This window comes from Centruroides vittatus, unplaced genomic scaffold, assembly GCF_030686945.1.
Source record: "Centruroides vittatus isolate TY-2023 unplaced genomic scaffold, ASM3068694v2 contig_351, whole genome shotgun sequence".
Classification (NCBI taxonomy): domain Eukaryota; kingdom Metazoa; phylum Arthropoda; class Arachnida; order Scorpiones; family Buthidae; genus Centruroides; species Centruroides vittatus.
In genome coordinates, this window is record NW_027122174.1 from 1,138,643 (window position 1) to 1,166,505 (window position 27,863).

The following is a 27,863-nucleotide window of genomic DNA, read 5'->3' on the forward strand; positions in this document are numbered from 1 at the left end:
ATTATTTTAAAAATTCACCAAAAATTAAATTATTTTTTTATTCATATGAAAAAAAATCACATATATTTATCAATATAGTTAGTTTTAAATACGACATTTTTCAATAAAGTTTGTTTGAAAAATTTACCAGAAAAAAAAATGTGTGATAACTGACATTCAGACTTGAAAATTTGTTACTTGTCAAAATTAACATTGTCTGGTTACTTCATTCTTATTGTCACTGAGCTAGAACAACGTAGAATATTGTTCTGTACAATTTGATATAACATTTATGCATGTACGTTTATTTGTTGTGAAATTATCGCACATTATATCAAACATCTGTTTGAAATCTGAACTTTATATTAGTTGAAAGCAGAATAATGAACTAATATACTTTATTCATTTCATATCAAACAAGATTATATATTTTCGTAATAAACATATGATTACCAGTAGCAATAGATGTAACATTTGCTGATATTTTAGATTTAAGAAAAAATTAAAAATTTAAAAAGTATATAAAATATCAGAACTGAAGGTCATAACTTGAATATTTATGATGCATTAACATATTATAGCTGAATAAACTTATTATAGCATTAATGAACTTATTATAGTAATATTATTGCATGAATATGCTAAAAATGAAATAAAAAATTATCAGAAAATGAAAAATTAAGAAAAAAAAAACCAATAATTAAGTCGACAAAACACCACCTGGACAAAAATATGCGAAACAGACGATAAACAAGACGATGCCGTCAAGTACTGACATCTGTTGTCGATAAATTTTATAAAAATCGATTGTTAACAGGGTAACGATCAATCGGTACCCTGGCCATTTTGCTAAACAATTAGGGTAACGATAGATCGGTACCCTGGCCAGGAAAGGGTTAATATTGAAGGTAATAACAGCATGATCATCTATGGAGTCATTGAGAACCTTCCAGTCAGAAATAGTGGAATAACAGCCCAAGGAACATGCTGTAACATCTATCCAGCTATGTCCTGGCTGGAGACGAAGGTGGGAGGGGAGTTTGGATTGTTAACAACAAGAAGCCTGTTGCGGGCAAAGAAGTCTTCTCATCTTCAGTCACGATGGTCTAGGTCAGTGATTCCCAAACTTTTTCAATCCACCGCCCGCTTTGTCTATAAAGTTATACCCAACGCTCCCTAACCCATTTTCTCTTGTGTGAGAAAGGATTGGAAACATTCTTAGGAAAACTTTTCTATGAATCTCACACTTTGTGCCCTTACCGTACATTGTTCTCAACATCTGGAAACCATTAAATGCAATGTTTTCTCTTATACGTTTAACAGATAAAAAGGCTGTCAGTGACCCTAACTTTTGCCTTTGGTCACCGTTCAGTACCCTGCCTCCAGTGCCCTCCTAGATTTACTCACCGCCCACAAGGGGGCGTTATCGCCCACTTTGAGAAATGCTGGTCTAGGTTGTCACCTCCCCAAGTGGGGGGGTGAGCATTAGTGTCCCCTGCAAGAATGTAGAAGACATTGTTGAAGGTGTCCATGCAGTTTTGTAGTGAAGACAGATAATCTTCGATGTCATTATTCATCGGACAGTAAAAGTTGATTCGGATGAGCCTGTTGTCGTTGACGATGATCTCAGAGCAGCAGATGCACTTAGAGCTAATGTTGCTGTGGTTGTTGGGGAGGACATTTTCCACACCTTTTGTAATGTGGAGTTTTTTTACATTAAATGAGGTATGTTTGGCTTTTTACAGCTTTAAAATTGCATGTAACTCTGGAACACGTATAAAGGGTTAGCCCTGAGCGGGCTAAATCAATTAACTCCCTTAGTATATGCTTGGAATAATCATTATTTTTACATTTTTTGCCTATGTCTTTAGATAAATCCACATCTGTAATGATGCATTCTACAATGTTTTTTAAAATTCCTTATAAAATTTAAATAAAGAATATGTATTAATTTGAACTTAATAGATATGTCCTAGTTCACAAATTATTAGGGCTTAAAATACACTTACGTAAAACCAGATAACCGGAGTGGTTAGTATTCGGGTCGCAAACGTTTTCGTAGCCTCTTCTAGGCTCTTCTTCAGGCTTAGTAGTAATAAATTCGAATATATTCCTTTTTGAAAGAATCGAGTTTCGAATTCCGTCACGTGAAAACGTTCCAACATATTTTTTAAAATGAAACGATCGCCGTTCTGTGTAGCGCGCATGCGCTTCGAAGCAGCGATGATGTTAATGTTTAAAAATTATCTTCCAGCAGTAACTGCCACGCTGCTGAAAGGGCCAACTCGTCTTTAAAATTGATGCACGTGGTGTTACATCCTGCTCTGTATATTTCCATAGCTTCCAATAATTTGAGATGTTCCGGGTGGTTAGTGGTGAGGATAATGTTAGCTGCAGTAAAGTCTGCCGTGACTTCTTGATCGGTGGCATATGTTGAGAGAGCTGTTGTGAGCCTTTTGTGTGCTATGTCCGCGTTATGTTCTTTAATCCTTATCCCCATTGTACGTTTGGTGGAGCCAATGTAGACCATATCTCTGTCAAATCTGTGGTCTCTGAGGGGGATGGTGTATATTCCCGGTAGTCTGATTGGGTTCGGAGGATCTTTTCCGTTACGGAGTATTTGGAAAATGGTCTGGCATCTTCTGTAGGCTATACGGACTTGACGTTTTTTGGATATCGTAGCATATATCGATTTTAATCGTGGGTTAAAAGTGATAGGGATCCTTTCAGTATTGTTTTCTTGAATATTTAAGTGCCTTTCTGTCTGATTGTTACCTTGTTTCTGGCACTTTCTGTACTTTCTACATAGTCCCCTTATCAGGTTGGTGTATCCGTGTTCTACCGCTATTTCGTTTATGCGTTTGATCTCCTGATTTAGTGCCTGGTGCCCTACTCCGGTTATCTGGTTTTACGTAACTGTATTTTTTGATTGAATCACCGGTGTGTAAGGAAGATTGAGTATTAGGGCTTATTATACTGGATAACTGGTTCTGCAAATTAAGTAAACAAAGCCAGAAAAACAGTCTTTATTATCACCTGAACAATATCTTTGTGTTTCAGACCGATTGGTTCCTCATCAGCATTTTGACCATTGACATTTTCTAAAAAATTTCAATTTAAAATTGTTACAAAATTATTGTTGGGAATTTTATGTTTATTTAAAAAAACTAATTTAAAAACTTACAATTCCTGGGTTTTTAAGTACATCCTCGAAACCAACAATATTTAATGCAAAATTCAATAATTATATTGTTTTAAAAGCAGGAATATGTGACCACAGGCTCGGCACCTCTTTGATGCCTGGTCAGAACGGACACCACTGTATCTGCCAGACGCAGAAATCTAGACGACCGTTATGTCGGTCGTGTTCACGTGCTTCCAGACCCGGAATGGAAGCGGATGGAAACGACCGGAGGAAGTACACTCCACAAATATAACAATATTTGTCAATAAATGGGTATTTTTATTTACAAATTCTACAACAACATTTCAGAAGCTTAGCACAATTGCTAAAAAGAGGGATAAACGTATTGCGACCCTGACCGAGAGAGGGAGCTCACAGTAAGTTTGCGAGAAATACCTTAAAATACTCATAAGTCCTAGACCAGTGATTCCCAACCGGTGGTTCGCAGTGTTTGCAGAGGGGGTTTGCGAAAATAATATTGTAATGGCGGATTTTTTAAAACGCCATTAAAATCAAAAGCAAAAAAAAAAACAAAACAAAAACACAAAAATTAAAGAACACACCCACTGTAAAACAGGATGCTGCCTGTTTGTTAAGAAATCTATAATAAATTTCAATATTTTCATTTCTTTTTTCCTTATTTATTTTTCAAAATTACTTCATCAATATTAAATTATATCAACGATTTTATACATTATAATTTATTCTACTTATTCAAGTAATCAAATACTATTCTCTTTTTATTACAAACATTTATTTATATTTAAAACATTTTATCAATGTGATCAGTATCATGTTCTGCTTTATATTTAAAATCATTGCAGCAGTTTTCCCTTCTATGTAATATTTTTTTTTTACAATACAATTGGAAATAAATATCAAATTAAGGCAGTTTACTACAGATTTTAGAATTAGATACTTGTTCACAACCGGAAACTGGGAGAATAGTGTTGTATGGGCTAGCGTCAAATCCGACAGAGGGCGCTCAAGATGGCTGCCGAAACAGGTAAGGAACCGACCATGTGTTTGTTCAATGCTTGAGCTGATTCAGTTTCCATCGGTGACGACTGTTGCGATGACCAAATGGAGAACAAATCATTGAATTTATGTCAAATTCTAGACTGTATCGGCGACAGGAAACGTTGACTTGTAGAAAGTGAAGCCGTTTTGGATTCTGGACACATCGTATTTTGTAGATTAAACTCTAACAACAACACTGAAAGTTCATGTTGTTGCTTTAGTGTTTCAATCTCAGATATTTTCATTTTAATACATCTCAATTACGAGGAGAATGCTCGTGCAAAGCGGGGCTGTCTGGTTTTCGTAAACCTGTAATAGCCGAGCATAATACTAAAATGAAAACAAAGAAACGTAAATTAACTTATATTTTCAATTAAAAATTTGACTGGAAAGTTATCTCGACATATGTATATATGAAGATAGAAAATTTACCTATTTTCTTTCCGATCTGCGTACAAAAACAATTTTTCGACAGGCATGTCCATTTACAAAAAAAAAATTAGACATTTTTTTTCTTTTTATGTGGAAGGCTTCAGATTTTCAAACGAATAATTTTCAAACTTGAATTTGAATATTACCGTACGTCACGACTACATAGTCTTTTATTTTATTTTTAAATAATAATTCTTATCGTCTGTAGAATTAAAACACTTCTCACCTGTTACACGTTAACAGGTGAAAAGTGTTAAATATTTTAAGCAGTATACACCATGTTCCAATATAAAAACATAATTTTATTTATCATAATAGTTATGTTCAGTGTTGTTGTTAGAGTTTAATCCATAAAATACGATGTGTCCAGCATCCAAAACGGTTTCACCTTCTACAAGACAACTTTTCCTGTCGGTTCCTTACCTGTTTCGGCAGCCATTTTGAGCGCCCTCTGTCGGATTTGGCGCTTGCCAATTAACCGACGTTCATACATAGATTTAGCACTTGTAAAGCTTGAGTGATAGTGATACTGTGACTGTCAAGTTCTCGTGTAAATGATTAATAATTATTAATTTAATTATTATTATAGCTTATTTTTATTATGGATCGATGGTTAAAAACGGGTCGTTTAGAAACGAGACATGATAATCGAGATGATAGTACTGAAAGCTGTAGTGAGGTACCGTTTCATCAGACGAAAAACAAAGGAAATGATGATAGAAAAGGGAAAAGGCGAAAATATAACAGCGACTATCTACAATTGGGTTTTCATTTTACTGGGGATGAGTCGGAACCTAAACCGCTTTGTGTTATATGTAACGAAGTTCTTGCCAACAGCAGTTTAAAACCATCACTTCTTCGTAGACATATTGAAACAAAACACCCGACACACAAAGATAAACCTCTTGAATATTTCAAAAAAAATTAGCAGATATCAAAAAGTGTAGCCTTTTTTCTTTCTTGACTTCAAACGAAGATAGTAAAATGGCTCTTGAAGCATCATTTCGAGTAAGTTATAGAATTGCAAGATCTGGACAAGCGCATACAATAGCAGAAAATTTAATTGGACCATGTGCAAAAGATATTGCCAAATGTATGCTTGGGGAAAAGGCAGCAAAGAAAATTGAGCTAGTTCCCTTATCAAACAACACGGTGTCGCGTAGAATTAATGACTTGGCTAATTATGTGGAGAACGAACTTCTAAAAAGAATAAAATTGAATTATTTTGCAATTCAACTTGACGAATCGACGGATGTAACAAATGCCGCAGTCTTGCTTGTCTACGTTAAATATCTTTTTATGAATATTGTTCAAGAAGATGTACTATTTGCAAAACCTTTGAAAACCTACACAACTGGAGAAGCGATTTTCGATATGATCAAAGGGTATTTTGAAAAGAATGGAATAAGCTGGTCTTATTGTGTGGGTGTGTGTACAGGTGGTGCAAAATCAATGACAGGAAAATTTTCTGGTTTTGTGGCACGGGTGAAGAAGATCAACGAGAAAATTCAATGGACTCATTGTTGTATTCATAGACAAGCTTTAGTATGTAAGCGTATTCCTGCAGAGTTATCTACTACTTTAAGTGATGCTGTGAAAATTGTGAACTTTATAAAATCGCATGCTACAAATTGCCGTCTATTCCGTACGCTTTGTAAGGATTTTGGAAGTTTCCACGTTTCTTTACTACTTCACACAGAAGTTAGATGGGTTTCCCGTGGTAAAGTTTTGACGCGTTTGTTTGAATTGAAGTCTGAAGTTCAAGCATTTTTTATTGATCATCCGTTTCATTTGTCTTCTTGTATATCCGATGTTCTTTGGCTTCAAAAGCTTGCGTATTTAGCTGACATTTTTTTGTAAACTGAATGAATTAAATATGTCTTTACAAGGCGAGGGTGTCACCATTTTCAGTGTACATGATAGAATTGAGGCTATGTTGAAAAAGATCAATTTTTGGATTCAATGCCTGCAGATGAATGAGTATGGATGTTTCGATTCTGTCAGCACTTTTTTTATCAGAAAATTCAATTAAACTTGACGAAAACATTAAAAGGAGTATATGTGAACATCTGAACTATCTTCGATTAACTTTCGATGACTATTTTCCCAACAGATGCAATATATCCATCTCAAACAACTGGATACGTAATCCATTTTAAGGAAATGTAAGTTCAGAAACCTCTCTAAATATACTGGAAAAGGAAAAACTCATTGAGTTATCTTGTGACAGTTCTCTAGAAGCAATTTTTAAAGATCAATCTTTAATTGACTTCTGGCTCAGTATACAAAATGAATATCCTGTTCTGTCAAAAAAGCCATTGAAGTTCTATTACCATTTTGCACAACATATTATGCGAGAAAGGATTTTTAACATATACTTATCTGAAAGATAAATACAGAAACAGGTTAAATGCAGAACCTGATCTAAGACTGAAATTGTCAGATATTGAGCCTAACTTTGAATTACTTTGTTCTATCAAACAGCCACAAATATCCCATTAAGAGTTTTTCCAAATGTAAAACATAAGAACCAGTTTGTTAAATTTATCTTGTTTTCAACTTTTATAGCCATCATTTTAGTCTTATTAATGTTTTATTTAAATGTTTCACGATTAATATAATCAATATATTCTGCAATATGTAAAATATATATTCTATCAAATTTTATTGCTTTTTTTTACCTGTCATTAACGACTACATAGGGGGTTCGTCGAATTTTTTCGGACCTTTCTTTTGGTTCGCGAGGAAAAAAAGGTTGGGAAACACTGTCCTAGACGTATCAATGCAACATAGGTGCGACGGTTCAGCAACTCCATTCGGAGAGTATGTCCCTTTTTGTCGTCTTGGGCAGCGGCGAGCGACAATGGCTGGAACAGCGAGTTGGAACACACACACACGTTAGGAACAGGGTGATGACGACTGCTGTGAATTGTCATCACCCCTCCCGGATTTTTCCCATGACTTGGTTCTAAAATACTAAAAACCTTAACCAATAGTCAGATGTTCACTCGTCAGTTCCGGGTGACACATCGAATGTGTCACCCGGAACTGACGAGTGAACATTTGACTATTGGTTAAGATTTTTAGTATCGACGAGTGAACATTTGACTCTAATGATTTTGGATGGTTGGACAATTTTTCTCTCAAAAAATTTGTTTGAATAAATTTTTTCGTCAGGCCCAGCCTCACAAATATGTTTGGATTGATATTAATTAATTTAATGAAGATTGGTTTTAAACTTACATCATCGAGCTTTTGCTTTCCCTTGAACATTGCTTTAACTATACTTGATTTCTCCTTTTATACTTTCCCTCACTCCCTCTGTAGATGATGCTGTTCCATGATTGGTCTATTTCTCTTCCTGTGTTGTTATTTATTCTATATTGATGTGTTTGTACAACTGTCTTTTATAATTATTTTTCTCTTTATTTTTATTGTGTTCAGATCCACATATCTTCCTCATACACACTGGGATGTATATTAGATAAATACAACACTTACTGTTGATTTGATTTGGTTATTTTCACACTGGTCACAGGCTCAAGTAAGTGTTGTATTTATCTAATAGTTCAGATCCACTTTGCATCCTTTTAAATTACAATATTCCATTACCATGGAATTTTCATAATTCCCTTTGATTGCACGAATATGTTCTTTTAATGTTTTCTTCTGGTTACAACTACAATTAAATGAATACACCACACTTTTTTCTGTTATTTCATATTTTTGGTCATTTCTATAACAAATGTTTTTTCATTGAACTCATTTTTTTCAGGTATTAAATTTATTTTACTTTCTATTACTTTTTGATTCTTTCAAATAATTTTGGTACAATACAAATTTTTTCTCCTTATCTATTAATTTTTTTGGTTGTTCATCTTTTTCTAATTCAGTATGTACATTTTAATTATTTCTTTTTCTTCCTGTTTCTTAGTTTCTGTCTCACTTGTTCTATATTTTATTTTATCCATATACATTTTAAATACATTAAATTTCACACTAATAGGAATAATAATTTATAATTAATTTAATTATTTTAGGAATCTGTATCGGTTTAATTATAAAAAATATGTAATCTTCTTTTCTTTCAATTGTTAGGTCTAAGTAATTAATGCTATTCTGCTTCTCTATTTCGAATTTAATATTTTCTTTTTATCTGGTTAGCCTTTTTTAAAATTATATTTCATTTGTTTTTCTTTCATCAAAAATTAAAATAGTTGACTACATATCTGTTGTAAAAGACAACTGGTTCTGCAAAGTCAGAAAAACAATCAGTATAATAAGTCCTAATAATAATTCATCAACTAGGACATATCTAAGTTAAATTAATAAATTAATAATTGTATTATTTTGTACAGTTAATATTCTGTTTTATTTTGTACAATGTAATAAAATAATTGTATTACATTGTATTAATGAGCAGTTAATATATAAAATCAATTCAATTCCTGCCAGCAATATCTTTATTGGATAGCGGCATTACGGCTCTTAAGGAATTAGGAAATCGAATATTTTACGCAAAACATTGCAATACGTGCATATTCTCTGTAGAAAGAACAAAAATACACAGAGCACTGCAGTGTTATTTTTAGATTAAATTATATTATTCAAGAACTATAAATTTAAAATAATGATTGCGTTATATTCTAATTTTAGTTTCATAATACTAAATAACATTCATTCCAGGGAAATTTGTATTTCCCTGGAGTGAATGTTATTTAGTATTACCCATTTCCACGATTCAAGAACAAAATGAATTGTCTCTGCATAATTTGTAAAAGCTTAATGCTCTGCATTTTAAAAGTATACTTGGGATAGTAGTTATTAATGTAATAGCAATTAAATACTCTAATTTCTCCAAGAATTCTGTAGAAGCAAAATGCAATTAATTGTAAAATCACTTAAATTACCAAACCTTATACACTAATACTATATATGTGTGATAAGTGTGGAGGCGAATGCGTCTGGATCTCTTCCCTCAGTCGGCAAAATGGCCGCTGACGGAACAATTACGTGGTCGTTCTGCCAAAGAATTTTGAACTTTTGTAGAGAGGTCTTCTCTCCCCTCCATTTTAGCATTAAATTTCAGCTTCTTAACGTTAAATGCCGCACATTTGTTCCAATACAACTCAACAGTAAGTAAAAGCAGTTATTTCATTTGAAACCAAACAGATCTCTAGAAGGAAAAAAAGTAATTTGATAATTGTCGTCATTCTAAAGAAATTACAAGAATATAAGATTTCCAATTCTCCAACTAATTTTAAAAACAAAAATATATTCAACTCAACTCCTCTTGCATCAAAATTAGTGTTTCTCATTTCCGGGTCTTTTGCTTGTCCCAGGATAAAAGTGAATTGTTTCCACGGATAGAATTATTTATTATATTTTTTTAAATTACTGGAAATCAGATGATATATAAAATATCTTAATACGTTCTGCAACCTCCAAAACCATATTAATAATGCTGTGTAAGATACGTAATTCAAAGGTAATTTTTAATATATAAATTTTTTCTATTTGTGAAAATTTCTGTTAAAGTCTGCTGGAAACTGCAAACAAAAAAATGCTTGAATTGAGTTGAAAATTAAAAAAAAAAAAAACAACAACAACTTAGGTCAGCGGTCGGAGAACCGGGATTAAAATGAAATTATTGGGGGTAATAAGGAGTTTCTCCAAAACCTAAAAAGTAAAAGTTTTCAATGAAAGTGTTGTGTTCCAAAATGATAATTTTATTTGGCTTGTCTAGTATTTACTATTTTCAGTGTAAAATGATTCACTAAATAGTGTTTAATTTAAATTTGTATCGATTTTTTCCTCTTCAAAATGAAGGGGGGTAATATCGACTTACACAAATATATTTTGGGATAATGACTAAAAAAGTTCCCCTCCCCCTGACTTAAAAAAAATTACTACTTAAGTTAGAAATTTGATCTTTTTTTAAATACAGTGGACCCTCGCGTAACGAGCGAAACAAATTGTAAAAATTTGCCTGGCATAACGAGTGATGAAAAGTCCCGAATTGTGCGTGTTTAATACTGCTAAACACAGACTCCATCAGTCTGTGTTTAGCAGTCCTTCCGCTAGCATCTTAGTGTCGCTCGCGATTACATATTTTTCAAACTTGCGTTCACACATATTACTTATAAACATCGACAACCATAGCCCGTTATATAATAAAAACGCCAAACGATATGCCAAATTCTTGGGTCATTAAATTTAATTAATGACCGATTCCAAATTAAGTTTCGCAAATGTCTGAATTAAAAATGATCTATCTATAATTAAGTTTAATACGAGATGGAAACATTAATTTCACTAGAAGTAGGCAGTTATTTCTAATATTTAATTATAGCATTTACATAACCCAAGAATTTGGCACATCGTTTGGAGTGTTTATCAGATATATTAGCTGCGATTTTTTTTTCTGCAAATCGAATTCGCATTCCAGGATGGTTCATTCCGCGCTCCTTAACAGTGTATATTGTACAATTTTTTTTAAAAATAAACGTTATTCATAAAACATTTGAACATTTTTTCGGCGAGGAACGCATTATCGTATTTTACATTACTTTCTATGGGATAAATTGTTTCGCTTAACGAGTAAGACTCTGGAATGAATTATGCTCGTTAAGCGAGGTTCCACTGAAAAATTACAATAATATTTTGTATGTTTTAAAGATTTTAAAAAGCAAAGATGGTCGATACTCCAAATCACTGGATCTGGTTCTTATTTAACTAATTAAAAGCCTGCTACCAAGAATGCCCTTTCCGATTCAATTCGTGCGAGTGGAATCGTCTTTAATGCATTAAGAGAAGACGGGTGTTACGTGTTTTTTCACCCGTATCCTGGAAGATTTCTAGTTCGTTTTCGAGATTGTACTACTACTATTGCTCTCTAGTATTCTCGATTTGTCTACCTGGGCCGCTTTAATAGAAACATCGAGCTTAGCTCGATAATTCGGCAGTTCGTTTGTCTTTAATAATCGGATTTACGAAGAAAATCTTGATACTCGCACTTCGTACTCGTTCGTATCCTGGCCCTATTTGCACAACCCGGCGTTACGCAGTTATCGAAGCTACTGGGCAGGGTTAAAAATGAAGCCAGCATAGGCACGATTATTCCAGATATTACGGGTTCTGACAGTAAAAGAATTTTCGGTGTCCTGCCACAAATAAGCTACGTATTGATTATTGACCATTTGTGACATGTCATAATCAGCAAAAATTCGAAATACTAATAAGTAGTTTCAAGTAAAAATAATAAATATAAAACATGGCCGACGGTATTACATTTAATTGTATAAATATAAAATTGCAACGTTTTAACAAAAATACTTGTTTACGTCGTTCGCTCCAGTTGACAGTCCACAATTTCACAAACACGGAGGCGACCTTTCTTTAGAGGCTACTGCCTCCGCAATAAAATGTGAAAATGGCAATAGCACCAGAGGACGTTTTTACCATATTTACATTTTATTGCGGAGGCAGTAGCCTCTAAAGAAAGGTCGCCTCCGTGTTTGTGAAATTGTGGACTGTCAACTGGAGCGAACGACGTAAACAAGTATTTTTGTTAAAACGTTGCAATTTATACAATTAAACTAATAAGTAGGTTTAAAATTAATAAATTCAAATGTATTCTGACAGTTAATGGGTTAATAATTATACTTTGTATTTGCAAAATTTCCTCAACCTTAACACGAAATAAGAAAAAAAGTGAACTTTTAAGAAATTTGCGGGATTTCCCGGTTAAAAAGCAGCCGGGATCCCGTTTGAGAAACCCTAATCAACATAGAATGCAAACGATTTTTATATAAAAAGTTTAAATGACTATTAAATATCATTAAAAATGTCTGTGTATTTAAATATAAAAAAATTTATATTCAGTTATTACTCTTCAACTTGACATATTCATTCAATTGAATATCTCACTGCAGGCTGGATGTGGCCGTGGCAACTAACCGAAAGAAAAGGTTTTGGTGACAAATATTTTGTATTTTTTCAGATCTGCAGCCAATTAAGCAAGAGGCTGGAAAAAGAGCAAACGTCTGGAAGAGAAACTGTTGAAACTGTAATGGTGAGAGTTTTCAAAGTTCTGCCATGGACTATTCTCTTTGTCTAATTTTCTAATCACTACCTCTTACGCGTTATTATTGCGCTTAAAATTTTAACAAAAATACGAACTCGAAATTTATTATTATATAAATTGCTTTATTATTATTGATTCAGTTGTGGAAGTATCATTTTACCAGGTAGTGCATCCATATATACATTACCTAGTAAAATCGTGTAATTCAATCATTTTTTAGAATTACTAATTTAGAGATCTAGGGGCATTTTGAATTATTGCCCCTAAATTTGAATAAATATTTAGGCAAGAATTGTTTCAAAAGTTGAGAATGGAAGAAACAAATGCAGAATGACACATTTTATTCCCACACGGGTATTTTAATAGGTTGCAGCTTGTTACTGATTTTCGAGTTACGAAAATGAACGAAAACAAGACAAATACAAAAAAATTATGTACTCATAGTAAAAGCTTCCTTCTCAAACGACTGCGATGACGACGACGGTACTGTATTACGAATTTAAATAAGGACGGTTGTTAGTAATAGAGATTTCCCGGAAGCAGGGTCTGTATATTACTGGTCACGCGACTCCCTATCCCTGCCCTGTTAAAATTTTACTAATGCCTCTCGCTCGTCCACGGGTCTTATTCGGTTCTCTCCCCTCTTCGGCGTACGGAGACGCACCGAGTTATAAGGAAAGTTATACCGGTATACGTATTGGGCGGGTGCGAGCGAAGGAACGACCGCCGACGCCGTAGTAACCTAGTTCGAACCCAAGTCCTCGAAAATTTGTTAAAACATCGACCGGCGAATTCTTTGTAATTTAAATTATTTGGCGTTTTTATCCTCCGATATTATCTATCGATTTCGCCACCACCTCGCTCTTTCTATTATTTCGGTTCTCGTTATTTCGGCCATTACCCTTCCGGGCCGAATCTCCTAGAGCAACTTAATTTAATCGGTGTCGGTTATTTTATTTGTTTCTTTTCAGGAGTGCGTCAAGACTTGCGAGAAATGTTGCAAACAGTTGGAGGAGCGCAACGTGATCAGGACCGGCGGCAAACTGAAGAAGATGGACGCCGAAGACAAACTGTCGACGGTCCAGGAACTGGAAGATCACGTGAAGGAGCTGGAGTTGGAACTGGCACAGACCAAGTTGGCCCTGGTGGAGTCCGAGTGCAAAAATCAGGTGAGTCGGGTCTTTCCCGCCAAAAGCAGGGAGGTACGAGCGTTTAACGACGGTCGGCGTTTTCTAGGATCTGACTCATCAGCTGAACGGGGCGGTGGCCGAGCTGCAGGCTTCGAAGAACACGTGGCTCCACAAGACGCTGTCGTCCATCAGGGATGCCACCAGGAAGGAGCCTCCCGGCGGAAGGGAGAACAAGGACTAAAGAGGGTCGACCCGGGAGGGAAAGGTCACAACTGTTTTCTATTCGGATGTAAATATTGTAGCCATTGGAAAAATAAAGAGGTGGGTGCCGCCTCGGAGACGGTACTTTCGCCCCGGCACGCGTCTGGTGTTTTTGAATCGATGGAGGCGCCGCCACAGGTTTTACGGTACTCCCTTAAAAATATGCAAAGTGGCATTTAAACCGTTGGCGGCGCGTTTAACCAACAGTCGACCGTAGAAACGGAGTACGTAATAAGACGCGTGTTAATTTATAATCGTTCTTAACGTTTTTATTTATTGAGAAAATATGTTCATTGTTCTAGATCTTTATTTATTCTTACAAATAAAAACTCTTTATCCATTCATTAAACCTGTTTGTTTGTGACTACCTGCGGTTATTACGCATTCGGCCATCTTTATCCGATGATAATACAACAAATGGATTCGCATTAGTCGGAAGAAAGTAGGTCTAACGATCGTCGTGCCACCGATCTAGGCCCGGATTCCCGAAAACGTCGTTTGTTTCGAAGAATTTACCAGGCGTATCCGCAATTGGCCGAGCCGGTCGTAACTATTTACGACACAATAGCGGCGATTTGATTTCGTCCAATAGGAATATAGTCGCGAACTTCGATGGTAAAACGGAAGCGAGAAAAAGGCGGCGTGCGAATAGTGTTAGTAATGTACTGTACTGTACAATACATAAAGCATAGAATAAAATTCGACGTAAATGAAGAGATTACAGAAGTGTTTCCGAGAAAAAAGGCTAGTGAAATTTCTACGTAATTAATTACAGCAATTGTGTCTGTAGTTTTGACGCGATTAGGTCAATCGATACTATACGTGACGTGCACGCCTTACTAAGCCAAGTTTCGGTTTCTCAAACTAAAAATCGTTTCCCTCGCGTTCCGCAGTGTCCGATTAATTCCGTTAAGAAAATGTCTTCGAAATAAACGACATTTTCCGGCCGTGCTACAGTAGGTTTAAAATTAATAAATACAAATGTTAGGAGTTAATTATACTTTCTATGTGCAAAATTTCCTCGACCTTACACGAAATAAGAAAAAAGTGAACTTTTAAGAAATTAGCGGAATTTCCCGGGTTAAAAACAACCGGGATCCCGTTTGAGAAACCCTAGTGTACAGGACATCCAGCGGGCACGCGTTGTAGCACGAAATTAAACACTCAATTTGTAACTTAGTAGTATATTTTTGCTTTTCGTTAGATGTTAAACTCCGATTTGGTGCACTTTTTTTTAATTTGGCAAGACGGAGTACTTAACCGACCTCGGGCCACTCCTCCGACAATCCGGTAACGGGTGACACACGAAAAGCTACGGTAGCACTAGAGAAGAAAGTGCAGATGTCCAAACAAAAGATTTGAATATTCGAGTTAATGTGGATAAATTATTTAACGACGACCAGTCGAAACATTTACAAACCGGCAACTGGTAAAACCGTTTGGGTACGAACACTCGACTTTTCTCATTTGAAAATATTGTAGCCGAGCGCCACCGAGCGACGAAAAAACAATAGGGCATTCGGCCAGTACAAGATCTTACGAAACGGCAAAGAATAGCCTTTCGACATCCACCGGTCGAATTTCTACACAAAAAGTGCGTGCGAATAAATGTTTACGCTTTTCTTTATTGTTATAAAGCCAAAAGGGATTTATTTTATATTAACGAGTAACCCGTGGGTTAAAAATTATCATCCGATAAAAACGAAATAATCGCTATCGCGACACGACAAAAGACCGGGCGGGACTCGAATTAGAATAGATGTCCCATTCGAACCTGGCGTCGAGAAAGTATCCAATTTTCTAGAGTTTGTAGGGGGGATAAAGTCGAGGGAGGTCAACGTTTAGTTTCGAGAATCCGCCGGGGGAGAGTAAGTAACCGCGAGAAACAACTCTAAAGACGAATTTGTAATAAATACGCATTTTGCCTAGGCTTATCGCTCCTATTGTATTGGCTTTTTTACTCGATCGGGCGTTTTTTTTCCGCTTCCGGGTGGCATTTTTTTGTCAATCCTCCCGACCCGCGGCGGCGCCGGGTGAGCGGAAAGAGGTCGCACGCGCCACCAAACGGTGAGGCGGCGGGCCACCCGGGACGAGGTTTTAGGCTGCCACCAGAAGTCGGCGTTAGAAAGGCGGGAATTTTCCGTTACGTTTAAAACTGGTTTACGCCCAGCCAAAGAACCCGCCGTAATTACGTTACGTCTATGTCGGCTTTAATGCTCGGGAAAGACCACTCTCCCGCCCGGGCCGAGGTTAAAGCCCGTTATATCGTTTTCTAACAAAATTAAATCCCCGGAAATACTTCTTTTAGAAAGGTGGTAACTGCCCGGCAAATACACTCGCGCTCCCCCTAGCGGCGGCTCCCCTTGCCGACAAAGCCGCCGGTCCCGGTCGGGCGGATTACGGGGGCCCAATATTCCGCCGTCCTCGGTAACTTTTAAGCGTTGGTCCGGAAGGGCTGGATATTCCCGGGTAATGGGACGGGCGAAATAGAGAAATCATTAAGGGAGAATGCGGGTTCCGGTTTTTCGCCCATCGAAAATTCCAGGGAGCACTTCCTAACCCGATTTCGGTTAATTTTGCGGACACCGAAGGGTGGAGGAACGAACCCCCTGGCCCCTTTTGGCGGAAAACGAAAAGGGAACGACGGAGGAAGAAGTTCGGTGGCTTCCGTCGGAAATCGACGGTGGGAAATTCCGCACTCGCCCCGTGGACGGACCCGGAAGAAAAGACGATCGTCGACGAAATTTCGGTTACGTAGGCGGTTGGTTGGCACCCGTTCTACCGACAAAAAGAAATTGTCCTTCGTTTCCCGTAAGGAATACGTTTTCCATCCGACTCGAAATGGCAATTTTACCGCCTGGACGGGACGTTAGGCTAAGTACGAGTAATTAAGGCATTTACCGAAAAACAAAGGTAAGCGGTGTCGACTTATTATTGCGGGACGGGGTTTCTCCCAAATAAAAAATTTTAAAGCCTGGCGGCAACTTGGCCGAGAAAAACGCGGCACGGAGACTATCGGACTTCTGCCGCTTTCCGGTCGACAAAATGGCGCATTTTAAAACCACCGGAACGCGCTTTATATAATGGCCAACGACCGTTTCGAACCGCTGGCCTGTCGGAGCCACTAAGGGACGCGCAAATGCAAGATGGCGGATTCCCTTTTCTCCCTTAAACGACGAGCGGAGGAAGTGCCACATCGTCTTCGACCGCGCCAGAAACGGGTCCGTCCCCCGCCTAGTCGTTTTTTCCCTACCTTCGTATTACTTCCCTATTGGTCGATGCGGTCGTTACATAAATAAATAAGAATATAAAAGTTGCATTTATAGAAAACCCGACTTCTTGTAGGTCTAAAAGTTAATTTTTCCGGGTCCGTATTTAACCTTACCGCCATCCGAACGCCGTTACTTTAAAAATAAGAATTTAATTTAAATTCCTCTGCCGGAGAAGAGACAATTACCCACGTTCCCCACCGTTCGGTAAATATTCGAGTCGAACGGAAACGAACTTGTCGATTCGTAATTCCTTCCACTGGAAAAATTAAGCGAAAGATAAGAGTTTGCAGCTACCAAAGCGGAAAATTACCGCTTTAACGCGTGGCAACGAGGACGAGCGTTCGACCGGAGAATCGTCCGCGCCCTCCGACCGGGAGGTCACCTTTTCGTCCGAATTCTAGCGCCTTATCCTCCGTAAAGCGTCTACGACTCGTATCTAAAGTAGTGTTTCGATAAATTTAAAATTTGTCGTAATAAATACACGAATTTTTTATAAAGTTGGATTTTCGTCAATTAATTAACCGATTTTGTTAAATAAAACTCTACGTAACAATACGGACAACAGATTAAATAAAAAATTAGTACTGCATTTTTTATTACTATTATTTTTATAAAAGTTAACTTTGTATGGAGGAAACGTTCGGAAGAACTCGGTGGCCAGCTTTCGGGACGAGTTATTTCTTATTTTTAACACGTGACTAATGGTGTAAAGAAGCTTGTAATTTAATATAAAAAAAGTTTTCCCCGAAGTAACTAAAAAACGACTAAAAGAATTTGTAGTTAAATATACGAGGTTGTTTATTTTAGCCAATAATAATATCGAAAAGTTTATCGGATTTCCCTCCGCACTCGTCGCATTCGCAACGATACTTACGAAACGATTGAATTTCGACACTTAATCGCCGTACGTAATAAACGCGCGTAACGGCCGGGTCGATCACCGGAAAAAAAGGCAGAAATGCACGGATGACCGAACCGTCGAGTAACCCGGCTTTTATTATAACCCGTTACGCGAACGAATTGCGCGACAATAGACTAACAAAACTCGTTAAAACGACGAAAAGGAACTTTTAAAAATCGTAATCCTTCCGCTCAACCGACGAAAGTAGTTAGAAGAACTCGACTTTCGAGTACAAAACGTTAGAATACGTCATCGCGGGTCGTTTAATAAATCGGCGTTAACTTTCGTCGGCGAAATATTAGCCGGGTCGAGGCCGAAGTTTTAAACGTGGACGTCGGACGTTGGGCGCCGCTTTCCCGTAAGCCTGGAAGTTTGACGACGGCCTTTGGAAAGTCGAGCGTGATTCCGCCGACTTCCAGGCTTACGGGAAAGCGGCGCCCAACGTCCGACGTCCACGTTTAAAACTTCGGCCTCGACCGGTCGTTTACTAGTATAACGACTTCCAACGCTCGTTTTATTAATTCGGTCTTTCGCCGATAGACTAAATTGCGCCGAAAATTAACGAATTAAAATTCTACCTGGAAAATACCGGCCGAAGAAGATCGACCCGGAAACAAATTTGTGTCCGCCAATAATTTCGTTTTAATTTTATAACGCGAAGTACTTATCCTTTCGGTCCGTCAATACGTTCCCTAATCCTCACGTTCCCCACCCGTTTAATTTCTCACAAACTCTTTTTAAACGTTTGCGAAGATTTCTAGCGTCAACGTGGCTCGTACGGTTTGCAAATCGAATCGAACCGACTTCGACCGGTTTTATCGCGCGAAATAGTCGGTCGGTCTTAATCGGGCAATAAACGATAGAAATGCCTTCGTTCTAACCGACGGAAGCGAATCGTATATTCGAAAGGGTGACAATTATACGTCTTCTCTCGCTACCTTAACACTATTCCGAGATCGATTCCTCCCGGGGGTCGAAATGGAAATTATTTTTTTCAAAATCACCGTCCACTCGTTTCAAATTCCGTTCCGGTCCGAGTTAAACCCGGGAATTTCCGAATTATTGGCATATTTTTTCCCTCCTTTAACCACCGCGGTTCGTCTAATCGTAGATCCAACGACTAGCGTCGTAACGAGACGACAGTTTTTGACGTATAACCGCAATTTACCGTACAGTAACTTACTAGAATATTAAGAGAAAGCCCGGCTAAATCTTCCTCCACTTTAAACCCGGCAGCGCGCCTAACTTTATAAGTAGTTTCGAAACGAAATTTGTATTTAACGTTCGGTTTCGGCATTTAACTTTAGAAAAATCCCGGCGTTTCGCGGATCTACTAAAATGCCACTCGACGATCCGGGACGAAAATCGCGGTTAAGGTACGGAGAACCCGGGCAAGAATCGTTGTTTTCGTTTAAACAGTTGGGAGTCGGCGAGGAAAAGACAATAGAGAAGAGGAAAAAGATATAAAAATCTTTATTAGAAACGTAGACCCGAACCGTGGCTAACGACGCGGAAAGAAGGCCAACCGGCTGGCTCGACCCGGCTTTTTATAGTAAGGAGGAATGCCGGCACTCGGCGACTCGGTCCGACGAAACGCGTTTCGAATTTTATCCATCGATCTTTCGAAAGTCCCGAGTCCAAGATACGCCGCGCCACTTTCGGACCCTTTCGTAGCGGTTTCGGGCACTTCCGAATAAAAACCGAGGCATTTGCCGAATCGCCAAAACCTTCGTTACCGGTTATTCGATTCCCGCGCATCGACCGAGACGTTTTTATCAAATTTCGTTAGTTAAAAGATACAATTTTCCGCGCACTTTTTAACCGGGTGTGGGTCCGGGAGCAAAAAGTAACCGTCCGAACGGCCCGGTCCGAGCGAAATTAGGCGGTAACTCCCGGGACATTAACGCAAAATAAAAATTGCGAGACTATGAGATCTGTTATAAGATATAAAAAGTAACTTAAATATTATTAATTATTATAAAAAGGTTTAATTCCCAGGACGTATCCGACTTCTTTTCGAATCGTAAATGCCAATAACCGGTAAAATTTTCAATAAGTCCGACCCCACTCGAGATACTATACGACACCCCGTCCACCTTTAATCGCCAAAATTTAATAGCGTCGAGGCGACTCTCGTATACGAGTTTCCGTACAATTTTTAAAAAATTTTAGCCCATCCTAAGGTATTAAACGAAGTTTCTGGGTTTTAGGAGGGCATTTTTGGCTTCCGGACATCTCGAAACGTCGAGATTCGCAAAAAAACTCGGAGGGCCAAATTCGACGCGATTCCGACACTACTCTATCGCTTTATTTACGTAACGGCGGGTAAGATAAAACCGCAAATATTTGAACATTTTACGTAAATTCAAATTCCCGGCGTCGCGTTCGGATCGGGCGGGGGCATCGTCTTTCCTCTAACCGCGCAAATACTTTTACGATCGGTTTACTTTTTATCGACTCGGAAAAGAATTCTATTTCCGCGGCCGTACGGAATTCGTGGAAAATTTAGAAATCGCTCGCGGCGTCTAAATCGCGTTTACCGTAAAGGTCACCGGACTAATTCCGTTAGACCGTCGAATCCCTTCTCCTAACGCCGACGGTGGCGGAATTACCGCCTCCGTCCTTCGCGTAATTACGAAACGTCGACGATTTTTTCGATCGTTATTATAGAAATGCGTCCGTTTATCCTTTATCTTCGTCTAGTTCCAACCCGTAAACGGCGAAGAGCGGCGATATAAACCCAATTATCCGGTCGTAGATCCACTCGAGCTTTCCTCCCGATTCGCGTCGACTAGATACGAATGCGCGGAAAGTCGGTCTCGGTCGCGCACCCGGCCGGAAGACGGATTCTTCCGCCACGCTAAAGGAATTACCGAACGCGAGAGGAGAAATTACGTTTGTCGAGTTTTATTACGAAAGAAAATTTAGAATCGCAAAATACGTTCGAATTTTTACGGCGCGAGTTAGAAAAGACGGACGGCGAGAACACCGCGGCCGGTGGAAAAAGAAACGAGACGTAACGACGAAAGAGACGTTCGAAAATCGAGGCGATACGAACGAGGTTCGAGTCCTTTAAATCCTCTTTCGCTTTACTCGGCGACTCCGAAGCGAAAACTCGGTAACGTCGACCGATAAACGCTATTAAAAATCACGCGTTAAGAAGGACTCGAACGCGGTTCGTATTGTCCGGAAAATATATGCCGACCATAGATTATAGCGATTCACCCTCCACTGTATTATAAAGCAATTAATATTATTATTGTTTCTATAACCATAATAACCGACAACTAATATATAATGGAATACGTGTAAGAACTCAACCAGCGCGTTCTGAGAAAACGTGCCGAAACAAGAAATGGTTTCGTACGAAATACTAACTGCAAACACATTTACAAGATTAACAACGAAGGGAAAATACCAATAAAACTCCACGATAGAATACAACGTCGGCAGAAAGATATAACGCGACAACTAAGAGGAATAATCACAGAATACTACGATAGCGCGCAACGATAAAGACGGGAAACCCCTATCCTCGCCAAAGTAAGTATCGAGAACGTGCGACAGAATATGTCAATGGGAACGACAGACTAGTACGACGAGAAAGGATGGAATACGACGAAACGGAGGACAGGAAAACAGCGATAAAACACAACGGGGAGGAAGAAGAAATACACACTAATACCATAGAACGACACGATAAGACATAAGGATCCTCTTAATACCGAAGTGAGTATCGTGCGCAATATGTTAGGGGAGTTCGTAGGAGCTTAGACAAGAAAAAGACAAACTGTCACTACTCAAAAACTTAACGAACATTCTAACGCGAGTGAACTTTCGAACTCGTCAACATTATCCGGATACAAATAAATTATAAATTAGATAACAATGTCGGGATAATAATATAGCGGCTACGTCCGCACGTATGTATTTAAACCCTCGCAAAGCGAGATGCGAAGCGAGGTGGCGAATAAAGTCGGAGTACCGACCTCCCGACGAACTGTCGGGAAGGACGGACTGCTCCATTTAAGTAAGTGTCCGGAAAATATCTAAACTCGACATTTTATAATTATCTTTTACTTTTAAGTTACGTAATTTATCGACCGCTTCCGCATTTTTCGAATCGAATATACAGAGATTTTTACTAAACGCGATTCTCGTTTCGGATATTCTTTTAAATTACGCCGGATCTGAGGGCGAAAGCCCGCCGCGAATCTAATTACGTCTTTTTAGTTTTAATCTCGGCCTTTTCGCGTTACTACCGAGTATTATTTCGTATAAATTTGCCCAAATTCTAGTTATAATTAGTATCGATCGGCTTAATTTATTACTCGGCATTTTCGGTTTCTTCGCCGTCGTATCTTTAGGATTTACGGGAAATTTCCGTCTTTAATTAATTCCGCTTCTCTCCCCTCCGAATTTACTTCTTTGCCCGGCTTTTATCCGCGTCGAATGATTTTTTCGGGAAATCTTTTAACGAAACAGATTTTAAGCGATATTAAAATCCCTGTTTCTAAGAACACCGACGTCATTCGATTTACGGCGACGCTTCCGGATCCCGTCGATCCGAGATTTATTATTATAATTATTAATCCGCTATCAAAAACACGCGCGCGTAATCGTAGGCGGCCTCGTATCCGACCCGTTCGGCATTTCTCCTTTTCCCGCATTAATTCCGAATTATTGGCAATTATTTTCCTCTCCCAATTTATTTATTTTTTTCTCTCCGAAGGTCGAACCGGCGATTCGACTAAAAGGTTAGAAAAGAAGATATCGCCCGACTTCTTAAGAAACGTTAGTCTACCGCCGCCACGTAATTTCTCGAGACTTTTTCTTTTTAACCGCTTCCCCCGTCGTCTTTAGGCGTTTACGTCGTATTTCCGGTCAAAATACGCGCGTACTTCTGTTTCCGCGATTAAAACTAATACGTTTGATCTAAATTTTTTTGCCATCGAAATATTTTAAAGCGCCGTTCGGATTAATTGCCCGGCCTTCGCGCGCAATTTATAACGCCTTTTTGCGAAAAGGAAAATATTCGAGAATAAGGAGTAAATGCAAAATAATTTCGACGGGTAAAAGAAGAAATAATCGGGCTCTACCCGAATAGTTACGGGCCGATTTCCATCCGGACGACCGTCGACCGATCCTATTTAATTCGAACGATCTTTAAGTCGATTAAAAGACGAAAATATTACGACTTACACCGACGATTTCGTCGTTACGATGGCGAACGATTTAAACGACGACGTCGACTCGGTTTCCGATAAAAATGAATCGTCCGCATTCGTATAGATTAACGTTAAATTGTCAAAAAACGTACGGAATTGTACCCTAACAGAAACGAGGAATTCGAAAGACGATAAGAAATTAAAATATGTAGAAAATCGAATCGGGCATCCGAGTTTGTTCGATAAAAATTTAAATCGGAATCGTAAAAATGCCCGGGCGCGTGGTTATTTCGGGTAACGTCTATTTTTAACATCGCCTCGTCCTAAATTACTACGCGGCGTAGAAATGTGGAGTTCCGCGCTCGAAAATAAGAGAAATCGGAAGTATCGATTAATATATTTTAGTGCGGCGTAACTCGCCTACCGTTTAATACGAATATTGGGCGTCTTCGGGAAATACGCGGTTAAAATTTGTTCGTAAGTCGGACATCGAGTCGTTACTATCGTTACTTCGTAAAACAATTTATATCGAATTCTTTTCTCGCGTTTAAAACCGGACGTACGTTTAGCTCGAATTTACACGCCGTAAGAAAGGTCTACGTGCCGCGACATTACCCTCGAAACGTATCGTTTAATATATCGCGTCTATTCTATTTAAAATGGCGTTTCGTTAACGATAAAGCGTTCGATTTGTCGATTTGGGTTCGAGAGCCGGAACAGTGGGCGAAGTAAACGATTAAATGGCGAGTATCTGTAGGAGCGAGAATCGCCTACGGACGACCGCGACTGCCTCGGAAGCGAGGGATGGGAAACGATACCCCTCTCCAAACTCCCCGTCGTAAATAACGAAGACCGGGATCCCTCTCGGCGGCGGAGCGATAACTTAGCGCCGATCTCACCGGTTCGCTTTGTAAGTGATAAACGACATTCTTCCCGCCCTTACGGCTGCTAACTTCGGATGGCCGAGATCTTTCGAGTTTCGAACGGTAGCCTACGCGTACTCTTCCACCGGTGGAAAACGTCGACGGTTTTCGGCATCTTTTCGACTTCCGGAATTATCTAACGTCGATCGAAATATAAGTTTCTTACCGCCGAACATTTTATCCCGCAATAAAAAAAAATTAGCCAACGACAAAATTGTTTCGTTTTTCTCAAAATAACATTCGCTTTAACCTATAATACGAACAAATTGCGCGTAACATAGGCCTACTTTGCTAAGAAGTAGGCCTATTTTTTGTATCTTGTATTATTTTTCGGCTCAAATAAAAATCCAATGTAAATGGAAGTAGTTTCGTGGCGGTGACGTTAAAATTTCGAAAATAACGGACGGATTGTTAAAATTTCGAGAAGCGATAAGGTAGGAACGACGGTATAAGTATCGAAGTACCGTACGTAAGAAAATAAAGTGGGCGCGAAAAAGTCCAGTGTCTAGCGTCGACGCTTGGCGGTGTCTCGAAATATAAGTTAAAGGAGGGCGCGGTTTCGACACAGACGATCTTTAACATTTCTGGTAAAATTGCACTTAGGTAGTCTCCGGGGCGACGCTTCCCGTCGCCATCTTGTTTGTAGAAGTGGCGTTCGCGAACGAGATGGCGACCGGCGCGGCTACTTACTACACCGGTATTTAAAGAAAAAAAATCTTTCACTCACCGTTGACGTATTTCTAATTCCTTTTCTCCGGTTTATTCGGTAAAAAACACGGTTCGGACGATTCATTCGTAACTTCGTCCCTTTCCACGGTAGAAACTTTTTCCGCATTCTTGACACACACGTTTACATTCCTTCTCTTACGTTTTTCGGATTTATTGGCAGTTACTTTCGGGGCCGTAGGTTCTAGCTCTTTGCGAACTAAAACTCGTTCCGCTCCCGGATAAAACTTACTCGTACGCTGCGGAAACGTTCTCCCGGCTTTTCCTCGCGCTCGCGACAATCTCGTCGATTTGGACGACCTTTCCAGGTCCGTCCACTTTTCGTTCCGGTAAAATTAGACTACCAAACGATCGTAATGCGTGGTACGAAATTCGCCCAGTCCCCTACTCACTCCCACAGCCAAACGGGTGACGCTCAACGTACAGTACATTCTATGCAAATTAGATGCCAAACGAACGAAAAAGTAGTTCTTCGAAAAATTTTTCCAAATTTCCGTTCGAAAATTAGTTCAAATGACCAACTGTTCGTCTGGCATTTGTGACGTGGAAAAGAAACGGAATCGCCATCCTTTCGATAATTTAATTTACCACCACCGTCACATTTCGAACAATCCGCGACTGGAGGTTGCCTAGCGAACTTTATGGCAAACGTACCAAATGATGAAATTCCTTTGTCGAAATTAAATTCGGGATATTCGATACCGAAAAATGAAAATATCCCTCGAAGTGCACTTTTGCCAAGAAAATTGTCGATGTTTTCCAAACTCCGCCATTACGACAATAGCCAGGTGGCGGCCGTCCGTAAAGCGGGTCGAGCGCCGCTCGCGAGATGTCGACGTTCGACGCTAACGCTTTAGAGACGAGAACTTCGGCCGCCACCGGCTAATAAACGACAAAAATATCGAATGTAAAGTTGGGGAAAAAAATGATTCGCGCAAAATAGATGACTTTTTGAACCCGAATAATTAAATTACTCTTAACAAAATATAAAATGGTAGGAAATTAATCTAGAACCGAAACGACGTTAGAAATCTCGTAAACTAAAGACAGCGACACCTAGATTAATTTTCAAAGCGCGCGTGTTCTCGAGATTCCGGAAGTGCCGCCGTAGGGACTACCTAGACGCGCTTCTATCAGACGAGTATTATTTATTCCTCTAAAGCGGCGGTTCCCAACCAGTGGTCCGCGAGAGCTAAAGTACGGTCGGCGAAAGAGTTAAAACTTTTATTCATTTTAAATTATTATTCCCACATTGATACAAACTGAATTTAATTTTTACTAAAAATGTTATGTTTTCTATTATGACAGTACTGTTAAAGCGTGTTACTCTCGAGTTTAACGATTATTTATGTTAACAGTTTCGATTAAAGTTCATTTTTAGATTGACGCAGTTTATTTTTCTTAAACCTTGTAGTCTCTGCTAACAACAATAAAATCAAAGTGGTCCCTGGTCAAAAAAAAAGGTTGGGAACCGCTGCTCTAAAGAGATGGTATTCAAACATTTTAACAGTGCGACCCCAAATGGGGTCGCGACCCATAGATCGAATATCACTGCTCTAAAGCGAAGATAAACGTCTTTCGAAATAACAATACTGTGTTTGTTTCAGAAATTTTTTTATTCTTTGCATGAAAAACCAGAGTCGGTAAATTACCCGCTCCTTCCACTCCCAATCTCCTATACTTACTAAAATCAACTAGAGACGAATATTATCACCAGGAGCGCTGCAATCGCTGCGAGAGCTTAAGGTCAGTCTCATACAGACCTGGCAAGAGCTTGGTGACATCGAATAGCGGTGAGGTCGAATTCTTTTTTATTGTAACCTTCGAGTTCGATTTCATAATTTTCTATATGACTTTTATTATAAAAATGATAAAGCTTTTATTTAGACCCAAAACCAGGTTTATGGATAAATAAATGACAAGGAACAAAACTGACATAATAGTAATAGTACAATTATTAAACTGTGCTATTATGTCAATTTATTATACGTTAAAAATTTATTTTACATACAAACAAACCATATTATACATAATAATAATAATAATAATCGTTATTTGCGCTATTAAAATTTACTTTAAGTGAGAAATTTTTCTATGTTTTTTACTTTCAACTGACGAAATAAATGATTGATTAATCGTTCGCGTGAATAAATGCAACCGACAAGTAACAAAAAAGTGCAAAAATCTGGAGGTCAAATAGGACTTGTGACCAGCATTGTGGCGTCCTATCATCGATGTAGCGGAACGCCGATTTAATATAATATCCATTATTGAAAAATAAACATCCGTGTTTGGGTTCGTTCATTGTTTACATACTTTGCTTTCTGCCAGTACATCAATCGGCAAAGCTTATAGCTCGGATATAACAAACCTCCTCGAGATTTGATGAACGTAAACGTCTTCTCCGGTGCAGCATCTTCGGGTTTTGCTGTTAATATATTTTTGCATTCATCACAACCAAGCGATGGCAGTAGATGACGAACAATGTAACTTCCTAAATAATGTAGAATAAACTTAAACGTTTCTGGTGCGCAATAATCGTGATCTAATAATTCTCTACCACTACGATCTCCGTAGGACAGGCTTGGATTACGAAGCAAATTTTGTAAATGTTCTTCCAATTGTTCTTGAACTTCCTTAAATGGTTTTTTATGACTCCGAAGAAACTTTTTTAAAATAATGAGGGAATATCCGGGATCGGTTTGAACCGATGCTCGTTCGGGAGGACGAACCAAGCTGTACACAGTCATCAGTCTGTACAGGTTTAAGAACTGTACCAGT

The 27,863-nt window shown here is 38.5% G+C and overlaps 1 protein-coding gene across 2 annotated transcripts in view; it reads left to right on the top strand.

The window, feature by feature from the left end:
- Positions 1–14,441, top strand: part of LOC136974592 (rab GTPase-activating protein 1-like) — a 134,626-nt gene extending 120,185 nt beyond the window's left edge. For both annotated transcript variants that reach the window (XM_067269514.1, XM_067269515.1), the window contains 3 exons: positions 12,618–12,689; positions 13,673–13,870; positions 13,938–14,441. In XM_067269514.1, the coding sequence (XP_067125615.1) occupies positions 12,618–12,689; positions 13,673–13,870; positions 13,938–14,072 (405 nt within the window). In that variant the 3' untranslated portion in view covers positions 14,073–14,441. The remainder of the gene's footprint in view (positions 1–12,617; positions 12,690–13,672; positions 13,871–13,937) is intronic.
- The last annotated feature ends 13,422 nt before the right edge of the window (positions 14,442–27,863 follow it).